Source organism: Gobius niger (genome assembly GCF_951799975.1).
Source record: "Gobius niger genome assembly, chromosome: 1".
NCBI lineage: Eukaryota > Metazoa > Chordata > Actinopteri > Gobiiformes > Gobiidae > Gobius > Gobius niger.
In genome coordinates, this window is record NC_136852.1 from 70,416,768 (window position 1) to 70,433,950 (window position 17,183).

A 17,183-nucleotide genomic window follows, 5' to 3' on the forward strand; every position below is an offset into this window, starting at 1 on the left:
CTGAAACTATTAAAGTTTTGTATCGCCCCTAAAATAGAGCTCATGTTTGATGCTCTTACAGAACAACTTGTGATTTAAAAGGACGTGTTTTATCTCACAAACTTGAACAAACAAACAAATGGTTTCCTCTGATGAAGAATGATGTCTCTGGAGTAAAGGAAACAGAGCAGGAGGCAATTTACTTTTATTTAGGATAAACTTTAAATGAACGCAATATCTGAACGAGACGCTGCGTGATCTGAGGCCGCTCCTGCTGTTCTCTGCACGTGGAGCGGTGGATGGTCTTCAGACTTTTTTCCCCGCCCCCGTTGCGTCAGCTACTCTCGCCGATCATCCAGGCGAGCCGCAACGGCATCTCGAACGAAACTTCTGATTTCACTCTCCTCCCCTCTCGTCCTCTCCCCTCCTTTCTCCTTCCCTCTCCCCTCCTCTCTCCTCCCCTCTCATCCTTTCTCCTCCCCTCTGGTCCTTTCTCCTCCCCTCTCTCCTCCGCTCCCCTCTCCCCCTCTCCTATCCTCTCTCCACCCCTCTCATCCTTTCTCCTCCCCTCTCTCCTCCCCTCTCATCCTTTCTCCTCCCCTCTTGTCCTCTCTCCTCCCCTCTCATCCTTTCTCCTCCCCTCTCCCCCTCTCCTATCCTCTCTCCTCCCCTCTCATCCTTTCTCCTCCCCTCTCTCCTCCGCTCCCCTCCTCTCTCCTCCCCTCTTGTCCTCTCTCCTCCCCTCTCATCCTTTCTCCTCCCCTCTCTCCTCCCCTCTCCTATCCTCTCTCCTCCCCTCTTGTCCTCTCTCCTCCCCTCTCATCCTTTCTCCTCCCCTCTCTCCTCCGCTCCCCTCCTCTCTCCTCCCCTCTTGTCCTCTCTCCTCCCCTCTCATCCTTTCTCCTCCCCTCTCCTATCCTCTCTCCTCCCCTATCATCCTTCCTCCACACCTCACCTCTCCTTTCTCCTCCTCTCTCCTCCCCTCTTGTCCTTTCTCCTCCCCTCTCTCCTCCCTTCACCGCTCCTCTCTCCTCCTCCCCTCTCATCCTTTCTCCTCCCTTCTCTCCTCCCCTAACCTCCCCTCTCTGTCCCTCGTTCTCCTCCCCTCTCCTCCTCTCTCTCCCCTCTCTCCTCCCTTCTCCTCTCTCTCCCTCGTTCTCCTCCCCTCTCTCCTCCCCTCTCTCTCCCTCGTTCTCCTCCCCTCTCCTCCTCTCTCCCCTCTCTCCTCCCTTCTCCTCTCTCTCCCTCGTTCTCCTCCCCTCTCTCCCTCTCTCCTCCCCTCACCTCCCCTCTCTCTCCCTCGTTCTCCTCCCCTCTCCTCCTCTCTCTCCCCTCTCTCCTCCCTTCTCCTCTCTCTCCCTCGTTCTCCTCCCCTCTCTCCTCCCTTCTCCTCTCTCTCCCTCGTTCTCCTCCCCTCTCTCCCTCTCTCCTCCTCTCTCTCCCTCGTTCTCCTCCCCTCTCTCCCTCTCTCCTCCCCTCTCCTCCCCTCTCTCCTCCCCTCTCTCCTCCTCTCTGTCCTCCCCTCTCTCCTCCCCTCGTCTCTCGTCTTTCTAACGAAGCTGGCACCGACACCAGCGGCTGCCAGCGCTGATGTAAATGATTGGTGTTTAGGAGTCCACTTAGAGCCCGGACTCCCCCCCACCTAAGACACAGTGATTAATGCGCGAGGCATGTCAGCCGCGATCAACACCAAGTCCAAGTCTATTGTTCAGCACAAAGGAGTCCATATTTTATTTAAGGATCGACAAACACAGCCCCGATCCGCCTTCACCCCCTTCAGAAGCCATCGCCGCGCCTGTCAGTCACAGCGCGCCTCGCTCAGGGCTCGTACTGTACGCTAATGTAACAGGGTGTTAAAGAGTGTGGGTGGAACAGATGTTAGCGAGTTCTCCCTGGATATGGATAATGCATGACGTAGTTCAGTGTATTATTAAGGCCATACACTACATCCACTTTGGATTTCAAACTTTTGCTGTGGAGTCCTGATTTAAACCTTAAATACAAAGATTTGCTCAGAGGGTTATTGGATTAAAAAGGTGCTTCCCATTTTCAGGTCGGTCTGGACTCCTTTCCTCAAGTAGAGGAGTTCAAGTATCTCGGGGTCTTGTTCACGAGTGAGGGAAGGATGGAGCACGAGATCGATAGACCTCATGGGACTGCGGATGGAAATTAGCCTTGAGCTAAATCCGGCATATTTACAGCAGTAGTTGTCTGTTCATTAATATGCACTGTCCCATTGAAATAAATTAATAAATGAAATGAAATGAATGAATGACAGACGGATCGGTGCGGCGTCAGCAGTGATGCGGTCGCTGTATCGGACTGTTGTGGTGAAGAGGGAGCTGAGTCGGGGGCAAAGCTCTCGATTTACCGATCGATCTACGTTCCCACCCTCACCTATGGTCATGAGATCTGGGTAATGACCGAAAGGACAAGATCGCGAATACAGGCGGCCGAAATGAGCTTTCTTCGCAGAGTGGCTGGGCGCACCCTCCGAGATCGGGTGAGGAGCTCAGTTATCCAGTAGGACCTCAGACCTGGCTCCTTTCACGTCTAAAGGAGCCGGCTGAGGTGGCTAGGGCATCTGTTTCGGAGCCTCCTGGTCGCCTCCCGCGGGAGGTGTTCCAGGCATGTCCTATTGGGACAAGACCTGGTGGAAAGCCCAGGGCACACTGGTGGGACTATGTCTCCAAGCTGGCCTGGTGTCGCCTCAGGGTCCCCCCAGAACAGCTGGAGGAGGTGTATGTGGACTGGGAAGTCTGGGCATCTCTGCTCAGACTGCTTAAAAATTTAATATTTCAACTGGACCTTTTTTTCTTTTGATTTGTTGTTGTATCAACTATCAGTTAGGTCTTTGAGACTGAGCACTGGTCTTATATACACAGCTGATGACCCAACAGACTGCTGCCTCCGAGGCCCGGCCCCGGATAAAGCGGAATAAAATGGATGGATGGGTTTTCGGATTAGCTAGTTTTATGTGGGAAAAATCTGTAAAAATTCTGGGCTTCCAAACTCAATCAATCAGACCTGGATCAGGACTGGAGATTGTGAGAATGTGCCTATAAGTACCATAACTTCCGGACTTTTTTTTTTCAAACGGTGCGCCTAATTGATCGATTTTTACGGCTATATACTGAATATTGTGCAATGTTATCAATTACAATGTACCTGGGTCCAAAAACACTTAGCTATTGTATTTCTAATGAAAGAACTCCGACATGAGAAAGACACAACAACAGCTCCAAACCCTAAAGCTCATGCGGTTCTTTTTGGACGTACCAAACTCATCTGCACAATAACAAGACCGGTGGCAAACCCGATCGCTGTCTCCCTCTAAGATCTAGCCCTGCCTGCAGGCGGGGGCAGCAGGATGCCCTCCCGCTCCTGTAACGAGGCTTTGGGTGCCAAATAAAAGCAGAGGAAATCTCTCACCGCGGAGATATTATGGAGGCGCAGCGTGGGCTAAATGAATCAAAAGTCAGCCTCGAACTATTCACCGCGGCCCCTGCTATGCGACACACAGAGCGGCTTTGAAAGTCCCGGACCGTGTGTGCAGACAGGGCTGAGGAGGGCGGCTCGAAATGCGGCCACTGTCCCGGGACGGACGGCAGTCAGAGCTGTGGGAACATATTTTGGTTAGGGGATGCAGAGGGACAAGATTGACCCTAAAAATGCACACTTTTAGAAATGTAAATGTACTTGAAGGCCACCGATCTCTTGGAGCCTATATTTTAGTTGGTGTGGCTTATATTCAGGTGTGCTCAATAGTCCAAACATTACGGTAGTGGAGATGTTGCCACAATGAGAGAATGGCCTTTGAAGTTACAAATCTCCATGTGAATCTATGAAGAAACAATATTTACACAGCTTATCATGAAGATCAGACAATTTCTTTCTTTCCAGGTGAAAGTTTATATGTGAATGGTCACTCCTTCAAGAAAAGAAACTTAGATTTTCCACAAAGTCTGATGGCCTCGCTCCGATACCTCATGGGAGAACTCTCACTGGTAAAAAAGCAAAGGCCCAGTGACCTTCTGATCTCTTGCTGCTGTGCCTTCTCTCTGATGTGAGACCTCTCTCGCCCCCCATATATGAATGATTGAACAGAGCCATGGCAATACTGAACCCACTGACTTAAGAACATCATCTCTGGCTCCTCCCCTCTTTCCTGCTTGGCTTCTCGGAGAACAACCGACATCTATAGAGCAGGGGTTGGGGAGTTTGCTCGGTGTCGGGCCGTTTTTCTTCACCGTCCAAAGACCAAGGGCCGGACCCTCCAATTGTCGCAAGAAGTAAAGCATCACTTTCTACAAATAACAGTGTTACACATCATGTATGACCTAAATGGGTTTTCAGAAATGTTCAAGGGATTGACAGTTTTTTTTAAATCACATTTCAAGAGCATTTAAGCTTCTTAATCCCCACCTGAACCGAGCACATTTTCTCCAATTCGGCTTTACTCAAATCTGAAAGCTTCTTGAATAAAGCGTCGAAATAGGGAGGATGAAATGCAACAAAAAAGTGACAAAAAATGCGGCAAAAGTAAAGAGTAATGAAAAAAGCAACATCAAAGCGACAAAAACATGACGAGAACAATGAAAACGCAGCGAAAATCCTACAAAAAACCCACAGAAAAGGGGCAAAAGGTGAAGAAAATGCAGCCAAACCGACACAAAAAAGCATCAAAAATGTAATCAAAAACGCTGCGACAATGCAACAACAACAAAAATCAGTTTTGCAGGTCTTAGCTTTCAAATGAGGTGTTACAATGGCCAAGCTCTCCAGTCGAGAAGCTTTTAGATTTGAGTAAAGCCGAAATGGAGATAATGCACTTGTTTAGAGTGGGGTGTAAGAGGTTTTTAACAGGCATTTGATCTCTGATTTGGGTAATAATATTCCTCAAAATCATCTTGAGGGCCAGAGGCTTCATGGTGGAGGGCCGGATTTGACCCCCGGGCCTGACGTTGCCTACCACCTCTCTAGAGGGACTAAACTTTGGGAAATGTATCCTATAGATCTGGGGATTTACCAAAGCCTCTTGCTTGGAATGGAACTGGTCTTCTCCTCATAGATGGGAGCAACATCTAAGACACTATAGCGCCCCCTTTTGGTGAAACAGCAGCTCTCATCCATTGACATGAATTGGTGGGGATCATCTGAGAACTTCTATGTGCGTGCTTCCAGAGAGTGAAAAAAAAGCTGCATTTATAAAGGGGAATCAATCTGTGTGAAATGACATGGGGCCTTGAATGAAAATGCCGCTGACCTCCTCGAGTGTGGTGGCGATGCTGAAGATCTGCCCCTCTCCTTCCACCTGCCTCACGCACAGCTTACAGCTCAGCTCGGTGGAGCACGAGCTCAGCCTCTCCAGGGTGAACGTGCAGTGGAGGCTCCTCTGGCCGCCGCTCCACACCTGGTAGAACGGGATCTCCTACAAAGCACAGACGATGATGAGATAAAGACCATGGAAAGTTCAGTTTTAGATTTCTTTCTGTGCAGTGTGGTCTTTACCTGGTACTTGGCGATGAGTTTGCTCTTCCAGTGCGGCTGAGGCAGGTCGTGGATGGACAGTCTGAGGTTGTGAGTGCTGTCGTTAAACTTGAGCGTCTTTGGTTCGTCCAGCAGCTTCCCCCCCATCTGCGTCTCCATCTGAAGCACCTCCTGCGACGCGACCACGGAGACATAACAATGAAAAACCCTCCACATACGAGTCAACCATCCTGTACAATCATGAAGTGAAGCCAGAAAGCTCTCTGTGATCTAAAATACTCTTATTATTATTATTTAAATACACATTTTGACCCTCCTTTGGGCTCCAAACTAAACTGTTCTTTAAACTCAAAATGATGATGAGAATCCATCATATCTTGCCTGGCCGGTCAGAGGCTCCTCTTTTCTGTTCAAAAGAAGAACCATCAGCCAATCATTTCCCAATTTTACCAGTATCGGGCCACTAAAAGACCGAGGGGTGGGAGTTCATGACTTTGTAAAAGCATGTAGTTGACAGGCCAAGTAACGTGAAGACAGTCTTTGGACTGAACCAAGACCAGGTCAAGGGAGCCCAATCCAATCCCATCCCCTTCCTCCCTTCCTCCCTTCCTCCCTTCCTTCCTTCCTTCCTCCTCCATCATCCATTTCCAGAAGGAAGGAAGGAAGGAAGGGATTGGATTGGCCTCCCATCAGCCAATCATTTCCCAATTTTACCAGTATCGGGCCACTCACAGACTGAGGGGTGGGAGTTCATGTCTTCCTTCCTTCCTTCCTTCCCTCCCGCCCTCCCTCCCTCCCTCCCTTCATCCTCCATCATCCATTTCCAGAAGGAAGGAAGGAAGGGATTGGATTGGGCTCCCTTGACCTGGTCCTGGTTCAGTCCACAGACTGTCATTACGTTACTTGGCCTTCCTTCCTTCCTTCTTCCCTACTTCCCTCCCTCCCTTCCTACTTCCCTACTTCCCTCCCTCCCTCCCTCCCTTCCTACTTCCTTCCTTTCTACTTCCTTCCTTCCTACTTCCCTCCTTCCCTCCCTCCCTCCCTCGCCCCAGAGGCAGAAACATGAACAGCCTGTTCAGACAAACTTGTTCCAGCTCCAAGAAAACAGTCCAGGTCAAAAACAGCCTCTCCTCAACAGCACTTAGGCTGATGTATGAGCTCAGGGCTACGGCACATACTGTTACAGACTGATAATCCATTTGGTTCTGGTCAAAAGTCAAACTCAAAGCCATCCTTTAATTAAAATTCTTATTAGAGATACAGTACTTCCCCACTTTAAACCATAATGTCTTAAATCTAAAGCTTTCTCCCAGTAAAGTTGCCATTCTTAATTAAAGAAAGAGGATAATTTAAAGTGCTTTACATGGCACTTTACAAACACAATCAGTTCTGACCCACCATGCAGTCTGAAGTGTGTGTAGGACGATGGTTAATTTAAGTCAACGATACATTTTTGAGTGTTTTCATATCTCCTCATTGCCGTCGTGTGTTTCTTCAATCTCCCTTTTTTCACATTAGACCCAGTGTTCCCACTCTTACCAACTTTCTGAGCAGTGCCATACTCCCATACATACGTCTCCGCAGCGCTTCTCTAATGTAAACCTCCCACTGTTTACATCAATAACCCATCCCTGCTTATATCCTCCTACATCTGCATCTCGGCTGTAAACACGCTTCCCTTTGAACCGCCCACGCTCCAACTAGCACCAATGTCAATAAAAATCCCACCTTAACACCTCGTATTTACGATGTTAAAATCCCGCTTACCTCAGCACAAATAACCCTCTTTTAGTCCGACTTTCCGAGGTGAGACGAGAGCAAACTCTTATTCATGATTTCAGATAAAGATACGGAGGGAGATGCCTTTTCAAAGCAGTGGATGTGATTTAAAATTCTGATGAAGTGAGTGGATCATAAGAGGTGCAAGAATAGAAGAAGAAAATGTATAGACGACATTTACTTGGATCGTGCATATACTTGTGTGTAGTTTTAATAGTTGTTTTCTTTTATGTAGAAATTCACTCCACACTCGGTGGTGGTGAGCTACTATTAGCCACAGCCTGACAGAAGGGAGGAAAACCAGTCTATGGCCCTGGTCTGAGCGGTTTGCTGGTTGGACTGGTTTACGGGTTTACAAAAAACTAAAGTAAAGCAGGAGCAACTGAAAACCCAACTCACAAACACGGACATGAAGACAATGAACTGACCAAGAACAAGGGAAACACAGGGGTAGAAATACATGAGGAAACGGGGCACAGGAGAGACACATTAGGGCGGGGCAGGCAATTACGAAGGGGGAGGGAAGTCAAACAGAAAATCACAACAGACCAAAAAGACATGTCAAAATAAAACACCAAGGACATAAACACAAGAAAAGAAACCAAAACAGGGCAACAGAAAGCAGACCATGACAGTGGGAGTCCTATAAGAAGATGCACCTTCTGTTTGAAAACATTTAGGAAGTATCTACCACTTGTACAATCCACTGCTTTGCTCTCAAGAGTTGTTAACTCATTGACTGCCAATGACGTCTATAGATGTCAATTAGGTTTTTCAATGGGAACATTTGCAACAAAGCCTTTAGGACCCACAGAACCTCAGACCTCTATACATTTTAGACAAAAGAAGTGCATGCTGGCTCTTGCCCCTTGTCATCAGTCTGGTGTTAAAATCTTAGTTGTGCTGCCTATTTCTGCCACCTAGTGACTCAACAAAAGAACTACAAGTTTTTTTATTGAGTCACTAGGTGACAGCATTGCTCTTTCGTTTTCCCTGCTTTTTGGTCAGAAAACAGCATTTTGGGTGATTTCACCTATTTTCTACGGACGATTACTGAATAATGGAAAGAGGTACAAACAAACTTTTTTTTTTAGATGAAAGAAGAGTCTAATCTTTCTTTTGGTGGGTTTCGTGTTGACATAGACCTAGACCTACATTTTTTGTTGGTCTTGAAAAAAACGTCAAAATCCTAAAAAAAACTCTGGCTGGCAGTCAATGAGTTAAAGTTTTATTGCTTATTTTTAATCAATAAAAACAATTCTGATTCTAAAATGTAGTACAGAGGGGAATAGACGTGAAATTAAAATATACATAAAGTGTAGAATATGCTCTGGGAGAGCTTGGATTGTGAGTCCTTTTAGGTTGATTTCCAAACTGGTTTCAGCCATTGGATCTGGCAACTGTAAGTGTGGGCCTCATTCTGCTGCCAGATATGATAATCAACTTGAAAAACCAAACCAAAACATGTAGATGTGAACAACCTAGGTTTGCAAAACATGCCCTTTTCATGTGATGTCACTTCTGCATTTTGCTCTCAAAGCACTTTTTCTTCTACTAAGGATCTGTTAAAACCCAATGGGGAATTTAGTCGATTAAATAAATCAATATCTGGAGAGTGAGTTTCAGTTGGAACCACATAGAGGTCAATTGCCACAGAAAGGCCCTATACAAATAAACAAGTGGACTTTATTTTGAAGGTCATGTTTATGAAATGTTTACAAATATCTTTCGAACACTTGCTTTAAATGTGCTCCGTCCTGACAGCGCAGCCTCTCACCTTGAGCGCGTCCTGGTTGTCGTCCAGGCAGTAGACCCTGAGGTGGTAGTCCGGCGTGGAGCAGGACACGGGTCCGAACACGGCCAGCTTCAGCCTCTTGGCGGCGGCTTTGACCAGAGACTGTCCCACCAGGCAGTACGTCCCCAGCGTCTCGGTGAGGAGGTGGCAGGCCTCCGAGTCCATGTGAACGTAACACGGGGTGGTGAAGTTCTCCTCTCCCACCACCACCACGTCCTGCAGGCACAAACAGGAAGGACATTGTTTGAGGAAAATCATGTGCTGTTTTCAAAACCGTCATTGTCATTTAACATTTGAAAAGAGACTAAACGCAAAACCAGCTTCTTGGCATTTTAGTATAATTTGCCCTTTTGTGGTAAAAAAGAGAAAACTGCATGTGTGCTGCCTCATGGCTCAACCGTTCTGTTTCTTTTATGTTTTCGAGAGGCCAAGCTTCGCTCAAACTGTTTTTATTTTCTCTTTGCACATGTATCATGTACAGAGTGGGAAGAAAAGGTAAGTGCACCGTTTGGAATTTCTCACATTTGCCTAAATTGGTCACTAAATGTAGTCATCGTTGTGAATGTCTAACCGGCAACTACAGAAAAGCAGTTATTGCTGCAAAAAACGTGTCCGAATTGTTTTTTTTCTAATGAAGCCTAGGCGTTAATTCAACCTGGGAGACGATTTTCAGCATCACCGACCTCCAGCCGCTTCCGAGAGGGCCACACCTCCACCTCAGCCATCAGCATAAGAGCCGTACCTCCATAGCAGCCAATCATCGCCCTCGGTCCCGCTTTTAAGCCCCAGCAATCATGGTTCATTCGCTTCCCAGCTGCTCTGCGACCCGCCTCCACCCCATCTCCGCCTCTTCCATCCACGGCTTCTACCTGCTGCAGCTTCACGGGTTGCATCAAACCACCACCAGTGTCCAGGCTCCGGGGGAAGGCATCCCTAACTACAAGCTGTTCATCCACACTGACTTTCATACATCGATGTTACCGCCGGGGTTTGATGGAGTGACAGCGACACTCCATCAAATAGGAGTGACGCTGTCAAATGTCTCATGGACTGCATATCTGACATACAACTGTGGTTACACCAGAATTTCCTCCATTTAAACGAGGATAAAACAGACTTCATTTTGTTTGGTGACTCCAATTTTTCAGACTTTGGTTTGCTGTCAGAATGGTCAGAAACCTCGGGGTTGTCTGTCTTTGACAACTCACTTCGTTTTGACAAACAGATTGACAGTGTGGTCAGGTCAAGTTTTTATCAGCTGCGTGTTTTAACTAAAGTAAAGCCTTTTTTAAACCGCTCAGACCTGGAGCAAACCATCCACGCTTTTATCAGTTCAAGAATTGATTATTGTAATGCCCTTTATTTTGGAATTTCCCAGTCCTGTCTTAATCGTCTTCAATTGGTGCAAAATTCTGCAGCTCGTTTTTTAACAAACACACCCAGACGTCAGCACATCACCCCAGTCCTTTTTCCGTTGCATTGGCTTCCAGTTTCTTTTAAGATAAGATAAGATGGTACTTTATTGATCTCACAGATGGAGAAATTGCATTCGATGAGAGAGCATCCGGCAGCAGCACCCATTCAGTGCGCACCACTCTTTTTCCACTCTTTTTTTTCTTTGGTGAAAGATCGTTGTTTTAGAGATGATTTTAAAATCCTTCTTTTTGTTTTTAAAGCCCTCAATGGTCTTGCCCCTTCGTACTTGTCTGAACTTTTAACTATTCGTGACTCGGGCAGATCCTTGAGGTGCCCAGGACCAAGTACAAGCACTGGGGTGATCGGTCCTTTTCAGTAGTTGGATCCAGACTCTGGAATAAGCTGCCCCCTGATATGCACCATCACTGATTTTGGCCTTATAAAAAATCTAGGCTCAAGACGCATTTATTCAGACTGGCTTCTAACACTAAGTAGCACGACGACACTTTTAGTACATTTTATCGATTTTATTGTTTGATTGTATGAATGTTTTTAATGGATTTTATGTGGTTTTATTGTAAAGCACTTTGGTCGCCTTGAGTGTTGTAAAGGGCTCTATAAATAAAATTTGATTGATTGATTGATTGAAATATGAGAAATTGAAACGGTGTACTCACTTTTTCTTCCCGCTGTAGCTCTGACTGGAAAAGCCCCTATGATGCACTGATGATATAAAACCCAGCAACTGCCACATTTGCACAGGTTACTGTCCCTTTAAGACCGTGTAAAACCCGTTCCACTGTCACTGTCAAAGCATTAAGTCCGTTGCCAGTTTTACACGGTTTATTCCCACCTCCTCTCCTTGGCCCGCAGGACGGTGTCCAGCGTGAAAGCCTATTTACAAATGAACCGCCGCATTAAGTCAGTTGTCGTCCATTAGCAGGAGTGGCCTGTGTACCGGAGTCATTTCCCTAATGCGAACAGGCCTGAGTAAGCAGCCAGGGGCCCGCTGAGTCTGACCGGCCTTTCGCTGTCCAACATCCCCGCAGGCTGCCAAGCATTTGTACAATAAACACTTCGCCACGAGAGTGAGGCTGACTACGGAGTTCATATAGACAAAGAACAAGCGCAGCAGAGGTGGCATCGAGCTTTACCCAAAGGTTCTCATTCTGGACCAGCTGCAGAGGAAAAAAATTGAGCTGCATTTTTTAAAAACACAGTTAGTCCGGATCTCTGAGTCATTTCGCCAGAGGTTTGTAAGTGTCAGAATAGTGTCAAAACTATATATTTTTGGAAACTTTATAAGCAATCAGAAAAACAACCCATTTGCCCTTATGCGTGGCCGCCAGCTTGGGTTTTTACACAAAGGCTGCCAAAAATTGAATTTTAATTGAACAGCCAAAGGTCCCATTTTCACGGCCAAGGAATCCAATGGTAGTAACATAAATAAGCCAAAGGGAGGCAATGGTAATTCCTTATATCAATTACTGTACTCGAAAATCCCTGTAAGCTGTTAGAGTGCAAGATAAAAAGCTAATGAGATACCATCACTGCCCGATCCTTGGAAATACAGTATAGTAACTTTGACTTTCTAGTGTGGGATTAGTTTTAAAACCTTAAATAATACTGCACATCCACCACGGGAAAAAATGAGTCCAACTTTGCTCTGAGCAGACGACCAGGACCTCCAGGCCTAAACATAGCTCAGCCTTTGCACAGACAGCCTTTTTAATCAAGAATAAAACAAACTCACACTGTCTGAAACTTTCCTCTGACCTGAAGGATTGTGTTATTGGAGAACGAGTGTCAGCATTTATCACTGTGAATGTAAACATGACCTTTAGAGACACTTAACACCAACACTTAATAACAACGAACACGTGAAGTATAGGAAGAACTATTCATTCTGAGTTAGGCAGTAACAGGGCTGGACTGGCCATTGGGAGCACTGGGAGTTTTCCAGTTGGGTTGATGTACTTTTGGGCCGGTCAGGTCAAGAGATAAGCCCTGTAATACATTACACCGGCCCACAATTAGCGCCAGGAGGCATTGGCATCCTTATCATTATATATGCTATTACATAATTCCTCCACTAGAGGGATGTGAGCAATGAGCAATGGGCCTCTCGGACATAACACTCATGCCCCTCACATCATATTTGCCAATATAAAAAGAGTTTATTGTAACACCCTCCAGGACCCACAGAACCTCAGACCTCTCTATTTTATACATTTTAGACAAAAGCAGTGCATGTTGGGAGTTGTCAGGTGACTCCCTCGTGCCCCTCGTCGTCAGTGCAGTTTGGAAATCTTCTAGTTTCCATTGAAAGAATTTACAATGTTTGGCCTTTTTGGGACTTCTGACGTCTCCAAGTTAAAACCATTGCTGTTAATGTCCCTTATGGAATTTTAATACTCTTGCATGTGAATCTCTCGTTGTCTGTATGACTATCAGTGCCACTATTGGCAAGTTATCAACTACAGCACTGAATAAAATAATAATTTTCTTTATCCTCGCCTTCATTTTTTACTGAAAATAAAGGTCCACAGCTGCAATAGATAGGTGGAACCAAAGCACACTCTGAGCCTATAAAAATACCACCACTTGAACACATATTTCAAGCAGGTCAATAATATCTGTAAAAATTAACATTGTACATCAATTTTTACATGGATATGTCCATGCGTTTTAAAGGGGGACCTTTGTCCTACCTAAATCTATCATTTTGACTAGTAACATGTCGGGCAATGTGACTGTGGTGCGTATAGGTATGCATTTGATGGTGCATGTCCCGTGGGCGGTTCGTAGCTTCTTTAAAGGCTAAATAAAGTGTAGTTTGCATTAAGTGTTGCCAATACATTCAATATTGCACATAAAGGATGGTGAGCTGTGGAGTTAAGGGGAAGCGCCTCCTGGTTATGAAGGATTTCCTGGGAAGAGCTTGCTGGAAATTGAAGGAGCAAAGGTATCAGAAGCTTCTGTAGACGATACAAAGATTACTTTGATGTTTTTGATGGGAGAACCACTTTATAATATATAACAAATCACAAACTTTGTGTCATTTTGGGCCACGCATGAATAGAGCTATAGTTATTCCCCCCTTGACTCTCATTTATACTCGTCTCCTCCTCAAAAATGTTCCCCCTTTTTTTTATGAAACCTGCACGACAAATCTCTAAATAACTTTCCAGCCTGCACATACCTCTAATTGCACGGTGAAATCTATATATTTCTACGGAGAAATGGCTGCCGTTGTTTGCCGAAGCTGATGTGTGAAGTGTGTCCAATCACGGCGCTAATCTCCTGGCTCTGTGCTGCTGTGCTCCTCTCTGTGTGACGCATTGTGTTACAGAGAGCCTTACCCCCCCCGAACCACGGAATGGCATTTTCTTATCTACAAACATTCATACCAGTCATGTTGCAAGGGCCTTTGAGCTGCACATACCCGGCCCGGAGACGTGGGATGAAAGCAACAAGCCCGGCAACCTTCGGAAACCGCAAATTGTTCCCATCGTCAACATCCGCAACAATCGTCAGTGTTGCGGCATTTCTACTCAAACATTCCTGTATCATTCAGAGTGAACGTCTGTCAGTTTTTCTTCCTTCTTTTAAAAGTGTTTATAATGTCGTCCAGTCATCAGCAAACAAAACAATAGCTTCGATCAGTTGTGTAGGTCTTATATTGGCCTATAGGCTGTAAGCTCCAGTCGAGAAGCTTTTAGAAGCCGAATGGGAGACAATGTGCTCGGTTAAAGCAGTACTAAGTAACTCATGCCCCTAGAGGCCATAAGCGCCACTGCAGGTGTCGTAGCATGTTGCGTTTTTTTACTCATTAATTGTCCGTGAGAGTAAATACTACGCTGACAGAAAAGACAAAGGCAGAGAAAGATATTGTACATCCAGTTATACAATGGAAATATTTTTTTTCACTCAAACTTGCCTGTAAATGCTGTTTAAGTGGTGCTAGCCCGCAGTTAGCTTTGCCAGTTAGCCTGTTAGCTTCTTCTTCGTGATTCCATTAGTTGCAATTATGGTATTCTGGCCAGAGACACCAGGGGGAGATGAAAGACCCTCCAATCATCCCATTAAAGGGATATTTCAGGATTTTTGACATAGGGCCTCATTTCCTAGTTATCCAGAGTGTTGCTGATTTCTGGAGAGATTTTTTTTGTAATTCATGCAGTTTTTATGTTTGAAGAGTTTCGTGGCGCTAGGCAAGTGCAAGGCTAGGGCATTTCTATGGTATCAGCTAGCCTGCATTAAAAACAGTGTGACCTGCTCCACAGAGCACCTGAGGCAAATCACTTATAACGCCAGACTAACCATATAAATGTCGATAGAATAATTTTAACCATTTTGAATTTAAAGTAACTTATATTTGAGCAGCATCTGCTTTGTGGTTGTATAAGCTACACAGTGGCGGAGTGATCTGCTAGAAAATAGTCCCTCAAAATGTATTTATTTTATTGACCTTTATTTAACCAGGATAGTCCCACTGAGATTAAGAATCTCTTTTTTCAGGGGAGTCCTCCCCCCAGAGGGGAATCTATTGTAAAAAATGCGATCATTCATGTGATGTAAGGTCAGTTATATTCCAAAAATTATTCTATGGACACAGACATTTATATGGTTAGTCTGGCGTTATAAGTGATTTGCCTCAGGTGCTCTGTGGAGCGGGTCAGACTGTTTTTAATGCAGGCTAGCTGATACCGTAGAAATGTGCTAGCCTTGCATTAGCCTAGCGCCACGAAACTCTTCAAATATAAGAACTGCATGAATTACGAAAAAAAAAATCTCCAGAAATCAGCAACACTCTGGATAACTAGGAAATGAGGCCCTATGTCAAAAATCCTGAAATATCCCTTTAACACTTGTATTACCCCCAGAGGGACTACGGAAAGGATATTAAGGGAAACAAGTTACTTAGTGCTGCTTTAAAGCGGAGGTTAAGAGGTTAAAAGAGCAGTCCTGACTTATCAACTGTCTTTTCCTCGCACATATACAGAACAAACATGTAGCTTAAGTCGGCAAACATGAAATATCAAAGCTGAGGCCTTTTCTGCTAGTACTGGTTTTATCATCCTAATCATAAAGCCACAGGAGTTGCAGAAAATCCCTGCTTACACCCGTGTTATTCTGTAAAATATAAAATGACGTTATGCCTGATTTGGGTTATTTTCTCTCTCCGCTGGTAAATCAGTGTTACCGTCACGGATAGCATCTGCTTGGCCCGCTTTGGTAACCTAGCAAGAGATATTACAGTGCCAATACCATTAGCACTGATATCAATCTGGGATCGCTCTGGCTTAAATCGTTTAAGGAGAGGCACTTTGTTTTAGCCAATCACAGCCAAGACTGAAAAACAAACAGCAAACCCGCCACAAAAGAAAATCAATCAAATATTTAGTTTAGTTCATAAAAATACTGTGTGATTAGTATCAATTAACCTCTTAAATCCCGCCTGAACCAAGAGGATCTTTTTCCTCACGTCATCAGATTTTTTTTTTCCATAATTTTTTTGTTGGGTATTCAACTCATTTTTGTAACTTTTTTGTCATTTTTTGGGTCATTTTTTGTCAAATTTTTGTCATTTTTTTGTCTTTTTTCGTCAATTTTTTATCACATTTTTGTCATTTTCTGTCAAATTTTTGTAATTTTTTTTGTCAAATTTTATCACATTTTTGTCCTTTTTTTACATCCATTTTTTATCACATTTTTGTGTCATTTTTTTTGTCACATTTTTGTCATTTTTTGTCACATTTTTGCCACTTTTTCATCCATTTTTCGTCACTTTTTTGTCAATGTTTTCTCACTTTTTTGTCACATTTCCATCATTGTTTTCGTCTCAGTTTTGTTGCTATTTTCACAGCTTTTTTCCAGAAGCTTTTGGACTGGGGTAAAGCCAAACTGGAGAAAATGTGCTCGGTTCAGGTGGGAGTTAAGGGGTTAAACAGCGTATGTTTGTTGACAAATGTTACACCCGCCCACAGCAATACTGCCACGTGATTGGCTCAAACCACCAGTGGGTCGATCTCATTAGCCTGTGTTCTTTGCACATGTGCTCACCTCCCACTCGCCCATGGCCAGCTGGTTCCGGAGCTGGACGAGCCAGTCTTCATGCACGTTGTCTGCACTGTGGTGTATGGTGAGGATGACCGGTCGGGTCAGGAGGGCCCCCGGGGGCCCGCAGCTCACCACTGGACTCAGGACGGTCTGGATGTCTTCTACTGGGGGCCTGGAACAACACATGAGAGGACGGGTCAGAGCGCAAATCTCACTTGGCCGTGATTTCCAGACGGTTTGTTTACTCATTTTGGGTCGTGGCCCAAATTCAGCCCCCACGGCGGGTCGCGGGCTGCATAATAATATAAACAGGAAAATACTATTGAAAACATTTTTACATATGAATAATAATGAGCTGTGATTTGGTCAAACTTAACTGTAGCCTAACTTTGCAAGCCTGTGTCACAAGTTTCTCAAAGTGCTACATAGAAGTCATTATTCACTGACTCCACACTTGGTGGTTGTAAGCTGTAATTGAAGCCACAGCCACCCTGGGGCAGACTGTCCATTTACCACGTGGCTATAATGTGTTGTTTATATCCTGATCTCTTATTATGTCAGTGCCCTCTTTCTTTCTTTCTTTCTTTCTTTCTTTCTTTCTTTCTTTCTTTCTTTCTTTCTTTCTTTCTTTCTTTCTTTCTTTCTTTCTTTCTTTCTTTCT

General features: G+C 44.9%; 1 protein-coding gene and 1 long non-coding RNA gene across 3 annotated transcripts in view; one reads left to right on the forward strand and one right to left on the reverse strand.

The window, feature by feature from the left end:
- The window catches only part of LOC306960777, a 590,186-nt gene that overhangs the window by 281,618 nt on the left and 291,385 nt on the right, over window positions 1-17,183 (forward strand). The window lies entirely within an intron of this gene.
- The window catches only part of LOC306959830 (netrin receptor UNC5C-like), a 529,449-nt gene that overhangs the window by 8,337 nt on the left and 503,929 nt on the right, over window positions 1-17,183 (reverse strand). For both annotated transcript variants that reach the window (XM_079552054.1, XM_079552055.1), the window contains 4 exons: window positions 16,526-16,694; window positions 9,026-9,259; window positions 5,491-5,640; window positions 5,246-5,410 (listed from right to left, as the gene is read on the reverse strand). In XM_079552054.1, the coding sequence (XP_079408180.1) occupies window positions 5,246-5,410; window positions 5,491-5,640; window positions 9,026-9,259; window positions 16,526-16,694 (718 nt within the window). The remainder of the gene's footprint in view (window positions 1-5,245; window positions 5,411-5,490; window positions 5,641-9,025; window positions 9,260-16,525; window positions 16,695-17,183) is intronic.